This window comes from Pongo abelii, chromosome 17, assembly GCF_028885655.2.
Source record: "Pongo abelii isolate AG06213 chromosome 17, NHGRI_mPonAbe1-v2.0_pri, whole genome shotgun sequence".
Classification (NCBI taxonomy): Eukaryota; Metazoa; Chordata; class Mammalia; order Primates; family Hominidae; genus Pongo; species Pongo abelii.
The window spans coordinates 63,433,106-63,453,292 of NC_072002.2; the positions used below are offsets into that span (position 1 = coordinate 63,433,106).

General features: G+C 48.6%; 1 protein-coding gene across 13 annotated transcripts in view; it reads left to right on the forward strand.

The window, feature by feature from the left end:
- Positions 1-20,187, forward strand: part of CTIF (cap binding complex dependent translation initiation factor) — a 327,368-nt gene that overhangs the window by 113,855 nt on the left and 193,326 nt on the right. For all 13 annotated transcript variants that reach the window (XM_024235924.3, XM_063716893.1, XM_054537883.2 and 10 more), the window contains 3 exons: positions 10,584-10,657; positions 11,281-11,385; positions 17,155-17,230. In XM_024235924.3, the coding sequence (XP_024091692.3) occupies positions 10,584-10,657; positions 11,281-11,385; positions 17,155-17,230 (255 nt within the window). The remainder of the gene's footprint in view (positions 1-10,583; positions 10,658-11,280; positions 11,386-17,154; positions 17,231-20,187) is intronic.

Genomic DNA, 20,187 nt, shown 5'->3' on the forward strand with positions numbered 1-20,187 from the left:
TTGATGGGATGTATCTCAAAATAATAAGAGCTATCTATGACAAACCCACAACCAATATACTGAATGGGCAAAAACTGGAAGCATTCCTTTTGAAAACTGGCATAAGACAGGGATGCCCTCTCTCACCACTCCTATTCAACATAGTATTGGAAGTTCTGGCCAGGGCAATCAGTCAAGAGAAAGAAAGAAAGAGTATTCAATTAGGAAAAGAGGAAATCAAATTATTCCTGTTTGCAGATGACATGATTGTATATTTAGAAAACCCCATCGTCTCAGCCCAAAATCTCCTTAAGCTGATAAGGAAATTTAGCAAAGTCTCAGGATACAAAATCAATGTACAAAAATCACAAGCATTCCTATACACCAATAACAGACAAACAGAGAGCCAAATCGTGAGTGAACTCCCATTCACAATTGCTACAAAGAGAATAAAATACCCAGGAATCCAACTTACAAGGGATGTGAAGGACCCCTTCAAGGAGAACTACAAACCACTACTCAATGAAATAAAAGAGGACACAAACAAATGGAAGAACATTCCATGCTCATGGATAGGAAGAATCAATATCATGAAAATGGCCATACTGCCCAAGGTAATTTATAGATTCAATGCCATCCCCATCAAGCTACCAATGACTTTCTTCACAGAATTGGAAAAAACTACTTTAAAGTTCTTATGGAACCAAAAAAGAGCCCGCATTGCCAAGACAATCCTAAGCCAAAAGAACAAAGCTGGAGGCATCACACTACCTGACTTCAAACTATACTACAAGGCTACAGTAACCGAAACAGCATGGTACTGGTACTAAAACAGAGAGATAGACCAATGGAACATAACAGAGGCCTCAGAAATAACACCACACATACACAACCATCTGATCTTTGACAAACCTGAGAAAAACAAGAAATGGGGAAAGGATTCCCTATTTAATAAATGGTGCTGGGAAAACTGGCTAGCCATATGTAGAAAGCTGAAACTGGATCCCTTCCTTACACCTTATACAAAAATTAATTCAAGATGGATTAAAGACTTAAATGTTAGACCTAAAACCATAAAAACCCGAGAAGAAAACCTAGGCAATACCATTCAGGACATAGGCATGGGCAAGGACTTCATGACTAAAACACCAAAAGTGATAGCAACAAAAGCCAAAATTGACAAATGGGATCTAACTAAACTAAAGAGCTTCTGCACAGCAAAAGAAACTACCATCAGAGTGAACAGGCAACCTACAGAATGGGAGAAAATTTTTGCAATCTACCCATCTAACAAAGGGCTAATATTCAGAATCTACAAAGAACTTAAACAAATTTACAAGAAAAAAAACAACCCCATCAAAAAATGAGCAAAGGATATGAACAGACACTTCTCAAAAGAAGACATTTATGCAGCCAACAGACATATGAAAAAATGCTCATCATCACTGGTCATCAGAGAAATGCAGATCAAAACCACAATGAGATACCATCTCACACCAGTTAGAATGGCGATCATTAAAAAGACAGGAAACAACAGGTGCTGGAGAGGATGTGGAGAAATAGGAATGCTTTTACTCTGTTGGTGGGAGTGTAAACTAGTTCAACCATTGTGGAAGACAGTGTGGCGATTCCTCAAGGATCTAGAACTAGAAATACCTGTTGACCCAGTGATCCCATTACTGGGTATATACCCAAAGGATGATAAATCATGCTACTATAAAGACACATGCACACGTATGTTTATTGTGGCACTATTCGCAATAGTAAAGACTTGGAACCAACCCAAATGTCTACCAGTGATAGACTGGATTAAGAAAATGTGGCACATATACACCATGGAATACTATGCAACCATAAAAAAGGATGAGTTCATGTCCTTTGCAGGGACATGGATTCAGCTGGAAACCATCATTCTGAGCAAACTATCACAAGGACAGAAAACCCAACACCACGTTCTCACTCATAGGTGGGAATTGAACAAGGAGAACACTTGGACACAGGGTGGGGAACATCACACCCCAGGGCCTGTTGTGGGGTGTGGGGCAGGGGGAGGGATAGCATTAGGAGAAATACCTAATGTAAATGACGAGTTAATGGGTGCAGCAAACCAACATGGCACATGTATACCTATATAACAAACCTGCGTATTGTGCACATGTACCCTAGAACTTAAAGTATAATTTAAAAATAATAATAATAATAATAATAAAAATACAAAAATTTGCTGGGTATGGTGGCTTGCACTTGTAGTCCTAGCAACTTGGGAGGTTGAGGCAAGAGAATCGCTTGAACCTGGGAGGCCGAGGTTGCAGTGAGCTGAGATCACACTGCTGCACTCCAGCCTGGGCCATAGAGCAAGACTGAAAAAAAGAAGAAAGAAAAAAAAAGCCAGAGTGACTGAATGAGGCCGCAGGAAGCAGAAAGCAGATTGCAGGCCGAGAATCCTGTTTTCTTCACTCTCAGCTCAAACCAGACACCCTGTCCCACAGCTAGCTCCCCGGGGAATCCCGTGTCCGTGAAGTAAGAGAACCGTATTATGGTCGGGCTTGCCTCTTGCCCTCATGGAATATGGAAGGACATCCTGCACTGAGAATGGTGTGGACTGGGACTGGGAGTCCTTTGGAGAGCAGAGACTGCACCACCTTTATCGCTCTCATGCCCAGAGCTGGGTCCTGCACAGCCCAGCTGCTCAGTGACTGAGGGTGCACTGTATCCAGGGGTTTCCATTCAGGAGGCCGGGGCTGAGGGCTGGCCACCTCTGCCCCAGTGTCACCTGATGTAGCAGGCCTGCTAGGGAAATCCACACCAGCCTGCCCTAGAATTCTCTAGGGGAAACTTCCCCCATGACTGTCCCAACAATAGACAGCGTCCTCCTGCTGTCCTGTCCCACTCAGCCTAGTTTCTAAACACTCACAGCCTGGAATTGTCATTACACACATGCCCCCACATGTGCACTTGCACAGCAAAAATCACTGTGCAGTTGTATATTCATAAAGAAAAGCCAGCAGCTAGAAGATTTGTTGTTTTCACTGCATCTGACTTTGTATGTTTTTCTACCATACAGCAAACTCACCCTCACCTTGTTGCATTCATGCATGTGTAGAGACCGCGGCCTCATCGCATACCCACTCACATTCCATAATCCCTCTCTCTTCACTGCAGATGATGCACTTCCTCCACCAGCACTGCCTTCCCAATCATTGACAAAGATAGGTGTGGAGAATCCAGATGCTTGCAGGGGAGGGATACGTTCCTGCTTTATGGAAATCTCTGCAGTGGGGTCAGTTTACCTGACTGAATAGAATAACTGCATGCATAGTGTACAGTGGTTAGAGCGTGGCCTCTGGTCCACACTGTCTGTGCTCCCATCCTGGTAACTGGCTCCATGAACATGGGCAGGTGCTCTGTGCCTCAGTCTCCCCATCAGTAAAATGGGGATGGTGATCATGTCGTCTGCTTCTTAGAGTTGTAGTAACAGTGCCACGCTTGGGCGGTGCTGGCACATACTGCATGCTGGGTCAATATCTCCTATTGTCATCATCTTTATTCTTGGCCCTTTCAGGAGTCTGACCTCCCCTGAGCTGGGGATGTCTCTGAGGCCTTCCCAGAGACAACTTCAGTTTCCCTTCCCACAAGCAAGCTGTTTCCATTTTATTTTCCACATGACTTAAAGTGCTCATTATCCCTCTGTGATCTATTCTGCCAGCAATATGGTGCACCCTGGTATGGGGCCCCCTAATTGCCAGTAAAAGGGGCTGTCGCAAAGGATTCAGCAGTGTTTAAGTGCTAAGAACAACCCACTGAAAAGGATGATTGTTTTTGATAAGGCTTCTCAGAACCTTGGCATTTCAGCAACCGGTGGGGCAGGGCCTGGGTGCTCTCAGGGCTGGAGAGGATGCTGTGCTCAGAGGGAAGCTGTGGTTACCAGGGCCAACCATGGAATTGCCAACTGGAGAATGTTCTTTAAGAGGCCACTGAGGTTTTGATGGATAGCTGACAGTGCCTGGCCACTGAGTCTGTGCGAAGAAATATTTAATGAACGACTCTGGGTCCCAAGGCTAGGACGAGGGGTGAATGGGCAGGAAGATACAACAAGGAAGTGGAGCCATGGTTCCCACCATCGAAAGGGGAGAGAGTTAACAGAAAGTGTGTTAGCTGAGTATTTCCCAAAGGGGGTTCCATGGAACCCTAGTCCTGCAAAATTCTCTGTGGAATGAAAAGAAAGAGTGAGGTAGATTTCTAGCCAAAAACCTTGGGAAAGAAATATTGCATACTCCACTTCCACATATGTGAAGAGTTAACATCCACTGAAGTTCTGCAATAAAAATTTCAACATCGTAACAATTTTCTACATTTTAATAATGCATTAGCAGTCTTATCATTCAGTATATACCAAACATTTGACTATATAATCTTTTTGAATTTTTTCCCTGTTAAAACTTGAACATTTTGAGGAATGAGGACCATTTAGAGGAATGAGGCTTTCTGAAAGCATCGTCTGTGAACCATCCCAGCTACACTAAATTTAAACCACCAACCCTCCCTTCTTTCAGTGATTCTGATGCACACTGACATTTAGAGCCAGGGGATTGGTGCTTCCAGAGCACCCTGGGGAGCTCTGCAGTAGAACAATGACGAGAGGAATCAGCTCTGCACGGGAGTGTGCAGGGTACGTGTTGTGAACGGCGTGTGCTATGAGGCTCATGGGGTGTGGGCTGCTGAGGAGGCTGCAGAGCTGCAGAGAGGAAGAGTCCCCAACTAGATCCTAGCAGGAAGGAAGACTCATGGGAGTGGGAGGGTGTGGAGAGAACATTCTTTTGTTTTCACTGAGTCCAGGAAGAGTATAGTAGCCCAAAGTGAAATATAACTCCATACATGCTGTAGCTTCGTGTGCCCTTGAGAGGCAAGTCCAATGCTTGCCTGGGATGAGCCGAGCTTGGGTCCCCTTCTTCTCTGTCCTCAGCTTGACAGCCACCTCTCTGTGTGGGTCTTCAGTGTGAGCCAGAGGTGAGGGTGGTGGGAGAGAGAGGTGGGTCTGTTTCCTGGTGAGAAGTTCCAGAACTCAGGTACAGTCTGCCTGTGAGGGGTCTGCCTGCAGGCACCTGCCTTCCTGCTTCTCTGACTTCTCTGGCTTCTTTGGACATTCGAGGGTTTGTTGAACAGGTGACACACGTATGTGTATGTGTGTGTTGTACATGTATGTTTGTGTGTGATGTGTGTGTATGTGTGAGGTGTATATGTGTGTGCATGTGTGCATGGTGTGGGTGTGGATATGTGTGTGTGTGTATATGCCTGTGTACATGCTGTGTATATGTGTCTTGTATGTATATGTGTGTGGTCTACATGCATGTTGTGTGTGGCATGTGCCTGTATGTGTGGTGTATATAATATGCATGTAGTATGTGATGTGCACATACAGTTGTAGTATACATGTATACCACATGTATATATGTGGTGTGTGCACATATGTGTGTTTGGTGTGTGGTGTGTATGTATATGGGTGTGGTGTGGATGTGTGTGGATGGATGTGTATATTGTATAAGTGTGGTATATATATGCATGTATATGTGTGGTATATACATGTATGTGTGTGGTGCGTATGTGTGTGTGTATGTGTGGCACATATTGTGTGGATGTGTGCATGTGTGTATGTATGTGTGTCTGGTATGTATATGCATGTGTGGTGTGTATTGTGTGGATGTGTCTGTGTGTCTAGTATGTATATGCACATGTGTAGTATTGTGTGTATATGTGTCTGTGGCATGTGTACATGTATGCATATGCGGCCCTGTGGCATGTGTACATGTATGCATATGTGGCACTTGTATGGCTGTAAGCATTTTTCTGGCTCTGGAGCCACATGGCAGGGCTGGGTGACAGAGTGGCCACTTGGGTGCTCAGCCCAGGGCAAGTGGGCCCTGGGGATGGGCACGTGAAACCGTTGGGCTCCTGGCTGTCCAGTTTAGCTTGGCAGTTAATAACTCTGTTGCGTGAAGCCTGGCCCCCTGGGCACTGCCTGGGCCACCACCTCAGCATCAAGGGACAGCAAAGGAAAGCTCTGCCGGTGAGACTCTTCCTGCTCTGGGCTGAGGCTGGAAGAAGATGGATGTCTTCTCCACGTGCCAGGCTATTTCTCCAGCCCCTGTTGATGAAAGTTTGCCTTCAGTAGTTATATGCCTGTCCCGTGCCATTGAAACAAACCCCAAGGAGGTGTCCAGATTATTGATATGCACTGCAGTTCTTGTATCAAGTAGAGTGGCAATAAGGAGCGCGGCCCCTGTGTCCAAGGTGTTGCCCTATACCTACTTCTCCAGAGACTCAGCTTCTCGTCTGCCAGGCCCTGAGTCTTCATGGTGATCTCCTTCCTGATATTCAGACAAAGAGGCCCGATGCCTTGCCCACTGCTCTCCTCCATGTGTCCAGCTCAGCGGCTGGGGTCCTCATTCTTCTCAGTGCTGTCACCTCCACCTGCTGCCTCTTCCAGGGCTGCTGAGCTTCACAGCTCTGGGGGTGCTGTCCATATGATATTTGTTCCTGGAGCTGCACCCCCAGGGCTCCCTGGAGCTGTGCAAAGATGGGGTCCGGCTCCTTGGTTTGTAAAGGGCTCACCTTGCTGGCACTTTTGTTCTTCAGCTCTGAGAATCAGAGTTGCAGTCATCACGGGGGAGGGAATGAGGCAGGAGGCCTGTCAGTGTGAGAGTTAACAAGACTCAAGCCTTGTGGCAAAGGAGAGGTGAGACCCGGCCCAAAGGCCCAAGGTGGGCTGTGGGGCAAAGACCTGTGGGGCAGAGCAAGAGAGGAAGGAGAAGCAGCCTGGTGCCGAGTTTTCCAGCCTGGGGAGGGAGACGGCCCGTGGCTCACACAGGAGTCAGGAGGCTGAGCCACAGGGCGGGGGTGGCTGAAGAAGTACGGTGTGTGCTGGGAATGGCAGGGATATCGCTGGGTTTCTTGTCATTTAAATATGGATTTAGGCTCTTGATATCATTCAGGGATATGTTCCCTGAGTTGTTGTAAGAAGTTGTGGAGATTCAATGAGGAAAATGTGTGAGTCTGTCACCTGGGACGTGTGTTGGTTGCGTGTCCGCCATGACTCTTGGAGGAGCACTGGTTGCCAACGTGACTCTACCACCTGCTCCCCAGCTGGGCCATGGCCCCTCTCCCCAGGCTCCTGTTTCTCACCCCCAACACGGAGATGGCAGCAGCTGATCACAGGGCTGTTCTGCAGATGCACGGAAGGGTGGGCTTCCTCTGTAAAGAATAAACACACACATGCAGGCACAGCTTCTGCCCTGGCTCTTTTCCTCCCATCAGCCGGGAGCACATTTCCCTGACCCCAAGAATCTGGAAGTCCAGAGATTGGTGGGTCCCCTGCCAGGGATACTGCTTTGGGAATGCCCAAGTTTGCCCTGCCCAGTCACCTCCCTTAGCCCAAGGGTAGTGCCCCCTCCTCCAGGCAGAGAGGTTCCACCAGCTCTCTGCACAGGGGCATCGGCCCCCTCACAGCTGCTGCCAGTGACTGTTGCTGTGACCTGTCCTCCCTCCCTGCCAGTTGAGGAGTAGTAGCCAAGATGCCAACCTGCAGGCCAGGAGGGAGATTTACGTGCCCATCTGCACTGCTCTTCAACTGCCTTCAAGGTGAATCACCATTTTCCTGGAAGATGCTTTGCTCTAGGTTTGGCCATGATCTTCTCTACATAGTTGCGCTCTCTCTCTCCACCCATGTTTCTTACTCTTTAGGGGCCTTAAGGGCCTCGGATCCTAGGACGGTAAATCATTCTTGACAGCCAGTCTTTCAGTCACAGAGGCAGCAGGAGCATACTTCCTCCTGTTACAAATTGGCATCTCCTCAATCAGTTGGCAGGAATCCAAGCTGGCCCTCCTGTGTGCCTGGCTTGGCCACTGTGGGGGCACAAAGAGAAAAAGGCAGTCCAGTGGAGAAGATTACAGTCTACTCGGGGAAGGTCTAACATTCATGTAAGAGAGCAGTGACCAAGAGGTGATCCACTGAAGCTGAATTTATAGGCGCCAGAGAACATTGGGTATTTAACAGATCAGGGATTAGGGAAGACTTCAGGCCACTGGGCTGAAGGAGGAAAATGAACTGCATGCTGAGTGAGGTCTGCAATAGGTGCTTTGGAAGCAAGAGTTTTGTTTGCATGTATGATTTTTTTTTATCTTTGCTTTTGATGTTATTTTTGGCTGCTATCCCCAATGATAATTACATTCGAGGCCCAGGAGGGGGTTGTGAACAAGCCGGTCAACGTCTCGGGAGGCAGGGGCTGTCCCCTTGGGGGTTGTGCTATAGAAGGTGAGTGTCTCTAGCTGACCTGGAGTTTCAGAGTTGCACTTGGAGCAAGCAGGGCCCCAGGAGTTGGAATGGGGAGGATGTGAGGCAACTTGAAGAAAAGGGAGAGGATGATCCTAGAACATTAGGGGCCACCTGCTTGGAGGACTGGCAACCATGCTGTAATTGATTAGTGATGTCTGCCACTGGCAGGAGAGGAGATAGTAGCAGCACAAGTGCCAGTCAGAAGGAGCCCATCTACAGGGCATGGTATTTCACTCTGGGATCTCTTTATTTAAATATGAAGAATCTGAAGTCCAGACTAGTGAAGTGACTTTGCCGAGGTCACACAGTTTATTGAGGCAAAAAGAAAACACATATTTAAAGAAGATGGTGAAAATCTCTTGCAGTATATGTCAGGAGCACTGAGCTTCCAGCTCTGGGGGACCCAGGAGGTCCCTGCCATCAAGGGCCCGCTATCTCCTGCGGGAGAGAGGTCACTACAGGAAATAGAAGTGAGAACTGCAAGAGGCCGGCTCTGCTACTGTAAGTCACCCACACAGATGGCAAGTTCAGGGCAGAGTGAGGTGACTGCAGTTTGGGAGGCCAGAGGCTCTTCCTGGCTGAGCCAATCTTTGACAGATGGGGCACATTTGGAGAGGGCAAGAGGGGAGCAAGGCCCAGTTGACAGGCCACGGTCAGGAGCAAAGGGGATTACGGGGATGGGACAGGAAAGGCATGGGGAGGAAGCACCCAGGGCCATGGTGGCCCTGAATAAATGTGGCTGATCTGCTAGAAAGGATTGTGCAAGCTCTCAGGGCATCCTGGAATGAGGAAGTTTCAAGTTACTTAGAACTGCAGGCTGCAGGTTGTTGGTGCCCAGAGAGAGGGACCAGTCTTCATGTTATCAATGAGACCCAGGAAGGCTGAGGGACTTGCCCAGCGTCAGACAGCCCAGGTGGTTCTCCCCAGACAGTCCCCTTGTCCCTTCGACTCCATAAGCCCTCCACCTCTCCTCCAGGCTCTCATTACCTCCTGCATCCTGTCTGTGGGGGCTGGAGTTCCTGGCCTCTTCTGCTTGGAGGCTGGACTGTCCAGCCTTTCCAGTTTTTGTGCCCTGTCCTTCTAGTTAATCAAAGCTGCTGACTCTCTGTCGCTGTCTCTCTCTCTGGAAAGTAGATTGGTTTCCCCTTCCAGTTACTATCTGAGTTCTTTCACTATACATTCATTAGTTTGCCTGTTCCTGAACATAATTGGCTCTCTTTTGCATCTGGGTTCTTTTGTTCCCTGTATGCTTGTGATATTTATTCATATTGTTGCATGTTATTTTACTTTGTGCTCACTGCGGTGTAATACTCCAATATATGAACATACCACGGTTTATTTATCGAATCAACTGATAACAGGCATGTAGGTGGTCTCCAGTTTGGAGCTGTAATGGCTGATGCTGCTGTATATGCTTTATGTACATGTCTTTATGTACGTGTCTTTATGTACGTGTCTTTATGTACGTGTCTTTTGGTGAGCATCGGGCACATTTCTGTGTGTTTATACCTGGGAGTGAATTTCTGGGTCATACGGCATGCACACGTTCAGCTCTGGTGGATGTGGAAGTATTGTCTTAAAGAGTGTGACTATGGAAACCAGATTGCAGGGGTAAGAAGGGCTGGAGGGCCTCAGGTGCAGTCAGGGGTTTGAAGAATTTGCCAAGGAGCTCACCAGCCAGAGAGCAGAGAAACCAAATCATAGAAGCTGCACTGAGTAAAGAGGTTTCTGTCTCTGGGGTGGGTCACATAGGGAACACTGGAGAATCGGCTTGACTCAGAGAAATCCAGTTGCTGGTGTAGCCTGGGTCGGTGGGGGCTTCTGGGGAGTAGGACTGAACTGTGAAGGAAGGCAGCCTCCATGGGCTCCCCAGTGGGCCTGGCTCTGCAGAGCGCCTCCCTGGGGAGAAGCCTCAGCCATCAGGCTGGCAGTGGTGATGGTGGCTCCAGGTGGTACAGAGCCCCTGCTGGGTGTGGAGGCTTTGAGGAGAGAGCCATGGGCTGGGAGCAGCAGGGCCCTGGACCCTTCTGTATACATCTATAAAACCTCAGTGAAACGAGGGCCCATGCCTGGGGGGGAGGCCAGGAGACCCCCAGGCAGTCCCCCGACTCCGACTGGGTGCACCAGCCGCCATACTCACTTGGGGGCTCACTCCAGCCCCGCAGCCACCCAGGGAGACAGGGAGGCCTCTGCTGCCCTCTCAGGCCCAGGCCCCGTGTTCTCAGCATCCTGGCCGAGCAATTAATGTCAGCCCTTTCACCCCCATCTCTTCCAGAATGGCAGCAAAGACAACTCTCTGGACATGCTGGGCACGGACATCTGGGCGGCCAACACCTTCGATTCCTTCAGGTAACCTCCTCCTCCTCCTCGTTCCCTGTGGTGTGAGGTCCAGCCGGGAAACTAGCTTCCTTGGGGGCCGAGTGAACGCCGATGGTTCATGAGCAAGAGGCAGAGAGAAGCAGAGTAAGGGGACGTAAGAAGGATGGGGTGGAAAGAAGGCCGGAGAGAGGAGGCGGTGAGTGTCAGAGGGAGACAGTGGAGGCATGGGGAGGGCCCCCGGAATGGGGCTGCAGAAGCTGGGCCCCGCTTCCCACTAGCCTGCCTCATCTACCTCAGGGTGGCCAGGTCGTCACTTTGAGCTGCTTGTCAGAGGCTGGAGACCGGCATTTGGCCCCTTGCTCTCCCCGGCCTTCCTCAAATGTGGGCACGAAAACAAACTCAGGTGTTGCTGAGGCCGCTGTGCAATGGGCATCAGGCCCACACTTGTTTCATAAGCATGCACTTTCCCACGGCAGGGTGAGGAAGGTGAGGGGTGGCACCTGGGGCTCCATTCTGAGTGGGGCTCCCCGCCTGGCCCCTGGCGGCCCCTTTCTGCGGATCTGCTCTGCCAGGTTCAGCCCGGCCCCCTGGTTCCATCAGTAACTGGGCTGTTGCCCTCTTGCCTCCGTTTCTTATCCTCCCTCGTCCTCTAGTGGTGCCACCTGGGACCTGCAGCCGGAAAAGCTGGACTTCAGCCAGTTCCACCGCAAAGTCCGACACACGCCCAAGCAGCCCCTGCCACACATCGACCGCGAAGGGTAAGGGGTGCCAGGGCTCTTACCCAGGGTGGGGTGGGGCAGGGGACGGGAGTGGCCTTTGCCTCCACAGGGAGGCTGCTCTGCTGCACAGGGGACTCAGGTGGCTGATGCCCCGGGATGCTCTTCTTATGCAGCCCAGAGCTGCAGGCTCACTGGCTTCTCCCGGAATCCCTCCATTTCCCTCTGCCCAGCCCCCTCTTGCCATGCCATCCCCACCTGCTCCTGATGACCCACAGTGGCCCTGCTTGTCAGTAATCCAGGCCAGCGCAGCAGAATCACCTGGGCGGTGGCACAGAGGCCAGGCCCACCCCAGAGTCTGTGATTCTGTAGGTGTGGACTGAGGATGTGTTTCTAACAAGTTCCCCAGCGGTTGCTGATGCTGGTCCAGGGACCACACTTGGGGAGCCGCTGGTGTCATGCCTGATTTTACACTGGCTTTTCTCACCCTCTATGACTTTGTGTGTCAGGGTTGCCTTCCCTTTTCAAAGGTGGTGTCAGGGCCTGGGCCGACCTCAGGACAGGAATGTGACTCCAGCGAGACACAGAGGTGTGGGACAAATGCCTGCTGCTTCTTTTATAGTTTTATATAATTTTTAATGAGGCAGAATTCCCATACTATAAAATTAACCATTATAAAGTGTTCAATCCACTGGCATTTAGTATGCTCGCCCTGTTGTGCAACTACCATGTCTATCTAGTTCTGAAACATTCTCATCATCCCAATATAAAACCCCATACCCACTAGGCAATCATTCCCCATCCCATCACCACCCCCAGCCCCTGGCAACCACCAATCTGCTTTCTGTTTCTATTAATTGATCTATTTTGCATACTTACAGAAACAGAGTCATATGTGACCTCTTGGGCCTGGCTTCTTTCCCGTGGCATAATGTTTTTGAGGTTCATTCATTGTAGCATGTATCAGAACTTTATTCCTTTTCATGGCTGAATACTATTCCACTGTATGGATATACCACAATTTGTTTACCCATGCATCTGTCAATCCTTACTTGAGTCGTTTCCACCTTTTGGCTATTCTCAAAAATACTGCTGTATCTGTTTGAGTCCTTGCTTGTAATTACTTGGGTGTATACCTAGGGGTGGAATTGCTGGGTTGTATGGTAATTCTGTTGAACTCTTTGAGGAACTGTCAAACTGTGTTCCATAGCAGCTGAACATTCTGCATTCATACCAGCAATGTATGAGATTCCAGTTTCTCCACATCCCCACCAGCACTTGCACTTTTTTTTCTTTCTTGGTTTTTGTTTGTTTGTGTTTTATTATGATACTGATAACCCTTACTTTTCCTTCCAGCCCTCCCCTGCTCACTCTTGTCTCCCTTTCACTTCAGATCTAAGTATTAGTGACTTTACTGGACACTATCCTACATCTCACATGTCTTCCTGCTGCTATATTTGTCCCACCCAACCTCTCCTCTTGGCAATATTGGTCCCATCGTAGTGTAACGAGCAACAACCCGTGGAAAGAAATGGGCTCATTCCTTCTTTAGCGATGAGGAAAATAACACTCAGAGAAGCAAAGTAACTTGCCTGAATAACAGGACAGAGCCATCATTTAAGGCCAGGCCTTCTGACACCATCCAACCCCTAGTTCACCACATCAGGGTATTCTTAACCTCCTTAAAATTTTCTGCAAATTTGTATGTGTGCATGCACACATGTGTGTTGCTGGGAAGAGGCCCATCACTTGCATCAGACTCTCCCAGGAGACACCAGCCTCTCACACGCCTCTTTTTCATTGCCCTGCCTGTTGTGGGTTCCATTTCTCTTTGGGTGAAGAGGGAGAGATGGCTTTGCGCGTGGAGGCACTGGTTAAGATGGAGCATAGGAGAGACATAGCCGCAAGGCTCCCGACCCTGCCTTACCCCATCCACCCTGCTCACTGCCTGCTCAGCCCACTCATTCAGTTGCAGGGAGGCCGTGCTCCTTCCAGGCTGCTGAGCTGCACAGGTGTGGGCCTCCACACTTCTGTGCTTAGGAAGGATGGCCTTACCTACCTTTCTCAGTGGGTCAGCTTCAGGAAGGGGTTGTGAGCAAAGGAACTTGCCCTGTGTCCTGTTGTAGCAGTGTAGTGGAGCTTGGGTATGCCACAGGAATAGGAGCAGGATTTTGCTTTTCTCAAGTTCAGTGTAGCCAGTCTGTCACTAGACCTGCTGAGACCCTGCATGGTGCTGGGTGCCAGGAAAGTAGATACACACACACACACACACACACACACACATACGAGTATACAATATAGTCCCTGCCCAGAAGGACTGTTTATTCTACTGGGAAAAGGAAATATGAACCTATTCATGATGGAGACTGTGTATGGGGAAGAAAGACTAGACTATGCAGTGTAGACATACAGACTAGACTATGCAGTGTAGACATATAGACACTATAAAGACATATATAGACAGGTATAAAGTGTGATGCCTGGTGCAGGGTTAAATAAAGTCAATGCAAAAGGAGTTAGAAAAGAGAGCACTTTACAGGTTGAACCATCTGGAAAAGGCTTCAGGAGGGAGACTTCCCTGGGCAGCTCCAGTCTCTCCTGTGTGCCCCAGGAGCACATAGCTGGTGAAGTCAGTGGGGACACTGAGGCCTGGGGGTGATCGAAGCGATGGTGCTGCCTTATTGACTACAGGTGCCCAATGGGGCCTGCATGTTGAAGGCAAGCTTGCCCAAAGTGTCTCACCAGTCCCCAGAGATGAACTAACTTCCTAGCAAAAAAAGCAATGAATAACTGTGAAGGAGAGGAATTCCCCTTATGCCGAGGGACTTTGTTCCTTCTGAAGCCGGAGTAACCAGCCACACCTCTGTCACCAGCTGTGGGCCTGAATTCCTCAGCCAGTCTCACTTTCTCACCAAGAGCCTCCAGATTTGCTGAGAGTCACCTGGGGTCTCCCATGGATATCTTGCTCACTAGCCAAAGCCTGTCACTCCCAGGTTCCCGGGGAGTCTGAGTGCAGTATCTGTGGCCACCTCATGGCCAGACCAGGAACTGTGTCCCCCTTAGAGTCCTGCTGCAGTGGGGACACACTCCATGTGCCAGCCACTGCAGCCTCCCTGGGATGCAGGTACCACTCAGTTGCCAAGGCTCCCTGCAGCCTGTGTTTCCATGGAGGGACAGAAATCAGAGAGGGCTGTTGCCTTGGAAACCCTGTTGGCAGCAGTGACTCAGCTGGTCTGTAGCCACCTTCAGCCCTCCAAACCTGCAGGCCTCTGGGGAGATCTGAGCCCTGATGAGGGCAGGCCTCGTGGGACAGCAGCCCTCCCTGCAGGCCTCCACCTGCCCACCCCCAGGGGCGCTGAGGTGAGAACAGAAGGCTGTGTTTGGAGTATGCTAGGCTGGTGCCCAGCGTGTGCTTGGAGCTCAGCGCACACAGGAGAGTCCTGAGATGTGTTTTACCCACAGGAGACACTGGGGAGGTGGTGTCAGCCAAGTCCCCAAGTGCCCTCCTCCCCTATGGCCCAGGTGGGTGCAGAACACAGAAGACTACACGCAGTTGGTGCTTTCACAGGCCAGCCTGTCTGCACCAGGCAGATTGATGAGTTAAGAGATGTTTGGATGTTCCAGGCCTTTCTCCACCTGCTCACTTGTAGCCCCAGCACATCATAGTTGTGGGGACAGCCTGGGGCCGGCGGAAATTTTTCTCTTTTCCTTCATGCCTGTTATACCTTGCACACCATTCCCCACCCCAGCTCCACCATGCCCCTTGCCTACCCCTTGCACCCTGACCCTCGACATGCTCCAGCCACAGCAAACTGGCACCACACATGATCCTAACTCCAGGCCTTTGCCTGTGCCAGGCCCGCCTGGGACATCCTCCCAAATTCCCTGTGCTTGGCCAGCTCACCTCTCACCTTCCTCCTACCCCTCGCCCAAGACAGTTCTAGACGCTGCTCCTTGGGGTTCCTGCATCGCTCCCTTGTCCCCGACGGGGCACTGGCTGCTGTACTGTGGGGGCTGATTATCCCGCCAGACACCAAGAGGGCCAGTTTTGTGCACTGTTTACACCTGGGTCCCAGACCCTGTCCGGACCCTGGCACAGAAGCGTTTGGTGAATGGAGAAATGAGCCATCAAATGGGGCTTGGGTTAGCCCCCTGTTCTCTTCCACCCAGGCCTTTGCTGGTGTTTGCAGCCAATTTCTCCTCCTCTGGGTTCCAGGGCGCCTCTGGCCATAGGACTTTTACGACACTGATCTCGTGCTGCCCCCTAATGGTGCTCAGGCACCCAGCCCTGTTAGAGGAGTTTAGAATTTGTTCTAAGAGCCATCCACTCTCTGAGGGCAGGAACCAAAACTGATTTTTTTTGTTGTTGTTCACAAGGCCCAAAACAGAAGAGATGCTTGGTAAATATTTAAACAATGAACTAGTTACTCTGAAATGTGAGTTTCGCATGAACTCTGCAGCTGGAAAATGACCCAACTCATGGGACATCTCTCACCATTCCTCAGTCAATACCAGTAATAATAGTAACTGACAATACTTACTATGCACCGGCCATGCTCCAGCCCCTGTTCTAAGTATTTGCCTCATTTATTTAAAACTCGCCACCACCCAGAGAGGGAGGAACTGTTATCATCTTCACTTCAATAGATGAAGCAACTAGAAGACCCAGAAATTGAGTAATTTGCATGAGGCTGGGTTGGCTCCAGAATCTATGTCCTTAATTAATCACCTTCCTGCCTCTTTGCCCAAATAACAGCAAAACAATATGAACGGTAATGAAAGTAGTCATAGTATTAGTCATATATTTACTTCATTATTTATTTATTATAATTTTGTTATTATTACCACTATTTACCATTAAACATATGTGTGTATGTTTAAGATATATTTAATGGTAAATACAGATAATAATACATACACAAGAAATATACACACACACAAATATATAAACAAACAAGCTAAACATTATATATATATAAGCTAGACTGTATATGTGTGTGTATATATGTACTGTTTACTGTGTGCTGTCACAGTTCTAAGCATCTAAGCACTCCAGATACATTAATTAATTTAATCCTCCAGCCACCTTAAGATGTTAGGCACTATTATCCTCATTTAATAAATGAGGAAACTCATTTGATGAAATGAGTACAGAGAGGTTAAACAACTTGTACAGGGTCCCCAGTTGGTAAGGGATGCAGCAGGGATTCAAACCCTGGGAGTCTGGTTTCGGAATCTGCGCCCTTAAATATGCCAAAGATTCAGACCTCTGGCCAGGGAGTTGGGGCCAGCCTCTCTGGCCCGAGGGCACACCCACTCACAGAGGATATGAAGACAAAGCACAGACTATCTGAGTGGGCTTGCTGGACTGACCCAGAGTCAAGCCAAGAAGGAAGGAAGCCCTGTTGGGTTTTCTGCTAGCCCCTGCCAGCCTGTATGACCTTGAGAAAGTTGCTTGGTGTCTCTGTCCACTGATCTTCTGTTCAGTGTAATGGGGCAAGGTGGGTGGGCTTTGACAGGAGTTGTGATGAGTAAGGAGCTTAGCTTCTCTGCCTGGAAGGATCAAGGGGAACTCTGGTTCCTCTTCCACCTCCCTCCAGGTTGGCTGTTGCATTAGGGGAGGACCCCCCCACACACAAAAACACAGCATCTCTAGGGCTGTTTCCTCTAGGTGGGACAGCTGATTCTGCAGGGCTTGAGGGTGGGCAGCACCAGGCATCTGCTAACTGCCTCTCCTCTCCTCCTGGCCGGATGGGACAGGAGGCACGAATGAGCCATCTTTCCAATGCCTTTCTGTCTTTTCTGGTCCAGGTGTGGCAAAGGGAAGCTGGAAGATGGGGATGGCATCAACCTGAATGACATCGAGAAGGTCCTTCCAGCCTGGCAGGTAGGTGCAGGGGCGGGTTCTCTAACAGCCCACCCCCCAACCCCTGCAGTCCTGATCTTCTTCCTGGGCAGGACCTAACCGAAGCACTCCTTCCGGTCCCTTGTTCCAGCAAGGGGTGTAACCGCCTGTATGGTAGTAATAGGTAGGCAGGGCTGGCTACCTGCCATTCTCCAGGGTGTCCCATTGTGACAGTGTGTGGGACAGCCTACTCAGTGATGCTGCAGGCCCTGCTGGCAGGCCTGATGTGCCCTAGAGATGAAATAGACCATGTCCTGGCAACTCAGTGAACTTGGAAGTTTTTGTCCCTTGGCCTGAAACCTCTCTGCAGGTGAAGTGTCCTGTGGTGTGTTCAGGTGGGACTGGCAGGACTGGAAGAGATCCTAATGTGGCTGGGGCTGTCTTTAGGCTTTTGAACAGTGGACTTGCCCTGCTGGTCTCCAGGTGTCTGCTATGCTTGCTCTTATTTTTATTGATTGGGCCTCTTTCCTGGAATCGGGCCAGGTTCCAGGACAAAGAGGATTCACTCAGTGAATCCAGGTCTCTAGATACTTATAGTGCTGGACTTTTGGTGGAAACAGCAGGAGTCTAGCTGCTCTCAGGAACGAGACTGGGCCTGCTGCAGGGGTGTAAAAGCAGTGGACCTTCCACAGTGACTGAGCCTGCCACTGCCAGTGACCATGACCTACCACTACACTCCACTGTGCCACCCTTCCCTTCTCTCCTGATTCTTCTGTTGCTATTTTACCTATATCTGTTCATCTCTTCCTGGTGCCTTTATCATTTTGTTTCTTCCCTGTTCATGCCTTGGGCCTATCAATGAGAGACAATAGAGCATACAGTTAAGACCTCATCTATTTGATTGTGATGTGCCTTGGTGTGGTGGTTTTCTTCATGTTTCTCCCACTTGGGATTTATTGAGTTTCTTGGATCTGTAGGTTTATAGTTTCATCAAATTTGGAAAATTTTCAGCCACTATTCCTCCCACTTTCCCTCAACCCTCGGCTTCCAATTGTATGTATTCTATGCTTCTTCATCTTTTCCCGTGGCTCACCAAAGCTCTGCCTGGTTTTTTAAAGTCTTTCTTTACTCTCTGTGTTTCATTTTGGATAGTTTTTATTGCTATGTCTTCAAGTTCACTAATCTTTTATTCCAGTGTCAAATCTACTGTTAATCCCATTCAGTATATTTTTCATTTCAGATATTGTAGTTTTTATCTCTCGAAGGTCATTGTGTGCTTTTTTAAATATATATATATATATATATATATATATATATATATCTCTCTTCCTTTCCTCATGCTTTCTTTTCTGGAGTATATAGAACCTATTCCCAATAGCTGTTTTAAGTCCTTCTCTACTAATTCTGTCATCCATATAATCTCTGAGTCTATTTCTATTCATTGATTTTTCTCTTGGTTATGGGCCATACCTTTCTTTACATGCTTGGTAATTTGATGTTAAATGTCCTATGTTAGAACCTTTACATTATTGAGTGCTATTTTTTTTTGTATCCCTTTAAATATTTTGGGTTTTGTTCTGGATCACAGTTAAGTTACATAAAAACAGTTTGATCCTTTCAAGACTTGCTTTCAGGCTTTGTTAGGGTGGGAAGATTTTAGCGTAGGGCAAATTTTGCTCCACTGCTGAATCAATACCCTTCTGAGATTGCCACCCAATGCTCTGTGTATCAGGAGGTGTTTCCCCCCTGGCTGGAGAAACACAAACTATTTTCAGCCCTATGTTATCTCAGTGGATTGTTCTATCTATTCCTTGCCTCAGAAGTTTCCTTACACATGGACAAATTAATACTCAGCCAAAGACTTGAGAGGCTAAGATTTCTGGATTTCTCTCTGTATGTTGATTTCTCCTTTCTAGTACTCTGCCTTGCAAATCAAATTGTCTTGGACTCTGTGGATTTTGAACCCTGTCATCTTAGCTCATTGAGACCACTGGGCCCTGGACTGCCCTCCCTGTGTTGCAGACTGGAAACTTTCCAGGCAATGAACCGGGGCACACATAGAGGTCACCTCATTACAAAGAGAAATATGATGACTTTATTGTGGAGAAAACTGGCAGGCCCCAACATGACCAGGTGATCAAGGGAATATCATTAGTGATGGGATGGGTGGACACTGTGTCCCCCTGATGTGCCACACAGAAAACCCAACATCATTTCTTGGGTTTTCCTTCCAAGAAAGCACAGCCTGAGTCTGGTTGTTTGGAAATCAGTATAAGGACCACTCTCTATAACTGCTTGGACACAAAAGACAGGGAAAGACTGAGGAAGTCTTCCAGATTGTAGGAGACTGAAGAGGCAAATGACTAAATACAACTTGTGTTCCTTGCTGAAATCCTGGACCAGAAGGAAATCCTAACCTTGCTGGGACAGTTGGAGAATGTGATTAGGTCTGTGGGTGGGACAGTAGTGTTGCTTTGATGTCAGTTTCCTGACTTGGAGGCAGTGTTGGTCATGTGGGTGAGTGTGCTTGACTTTGAGAAATACATACTATGATGTTTGAGGGATATGGGCCTGGTGTCTGCAGCGTCTCCTCAAATGGTTTAGAAAGAGATTGATGATAATAGTATGTAGACACAGAGGGAGAGAAAGGGCAAACATGCGGAGGTGTTAACAGTTGGGGAATCTGAGTGAGGAGGACGTGGATGTTCTTTGTACAGTTCTTGCACTTTCCTATAAATTTGACAGGAAAAAGAATCAATCAGTAGGGCCGAGGCTGTGATGTATAAGTCACAGGAAGAGTATCAGCTCATGAAACAACCCTTGAGCTGGATCTATATTAAATTATCACCGCTAATGGAAAGCCAGCCTTGACGCAAGGGAAAAAAGGGTAAGGTACTTGAAGTGACCACCTTATCACTCCATTTCTAAATGCCAAGAGCATTCATCATTGATAGAAGAAGTACATTTGAGAGACCCCGATCTAGGTGAGAAACCAGATG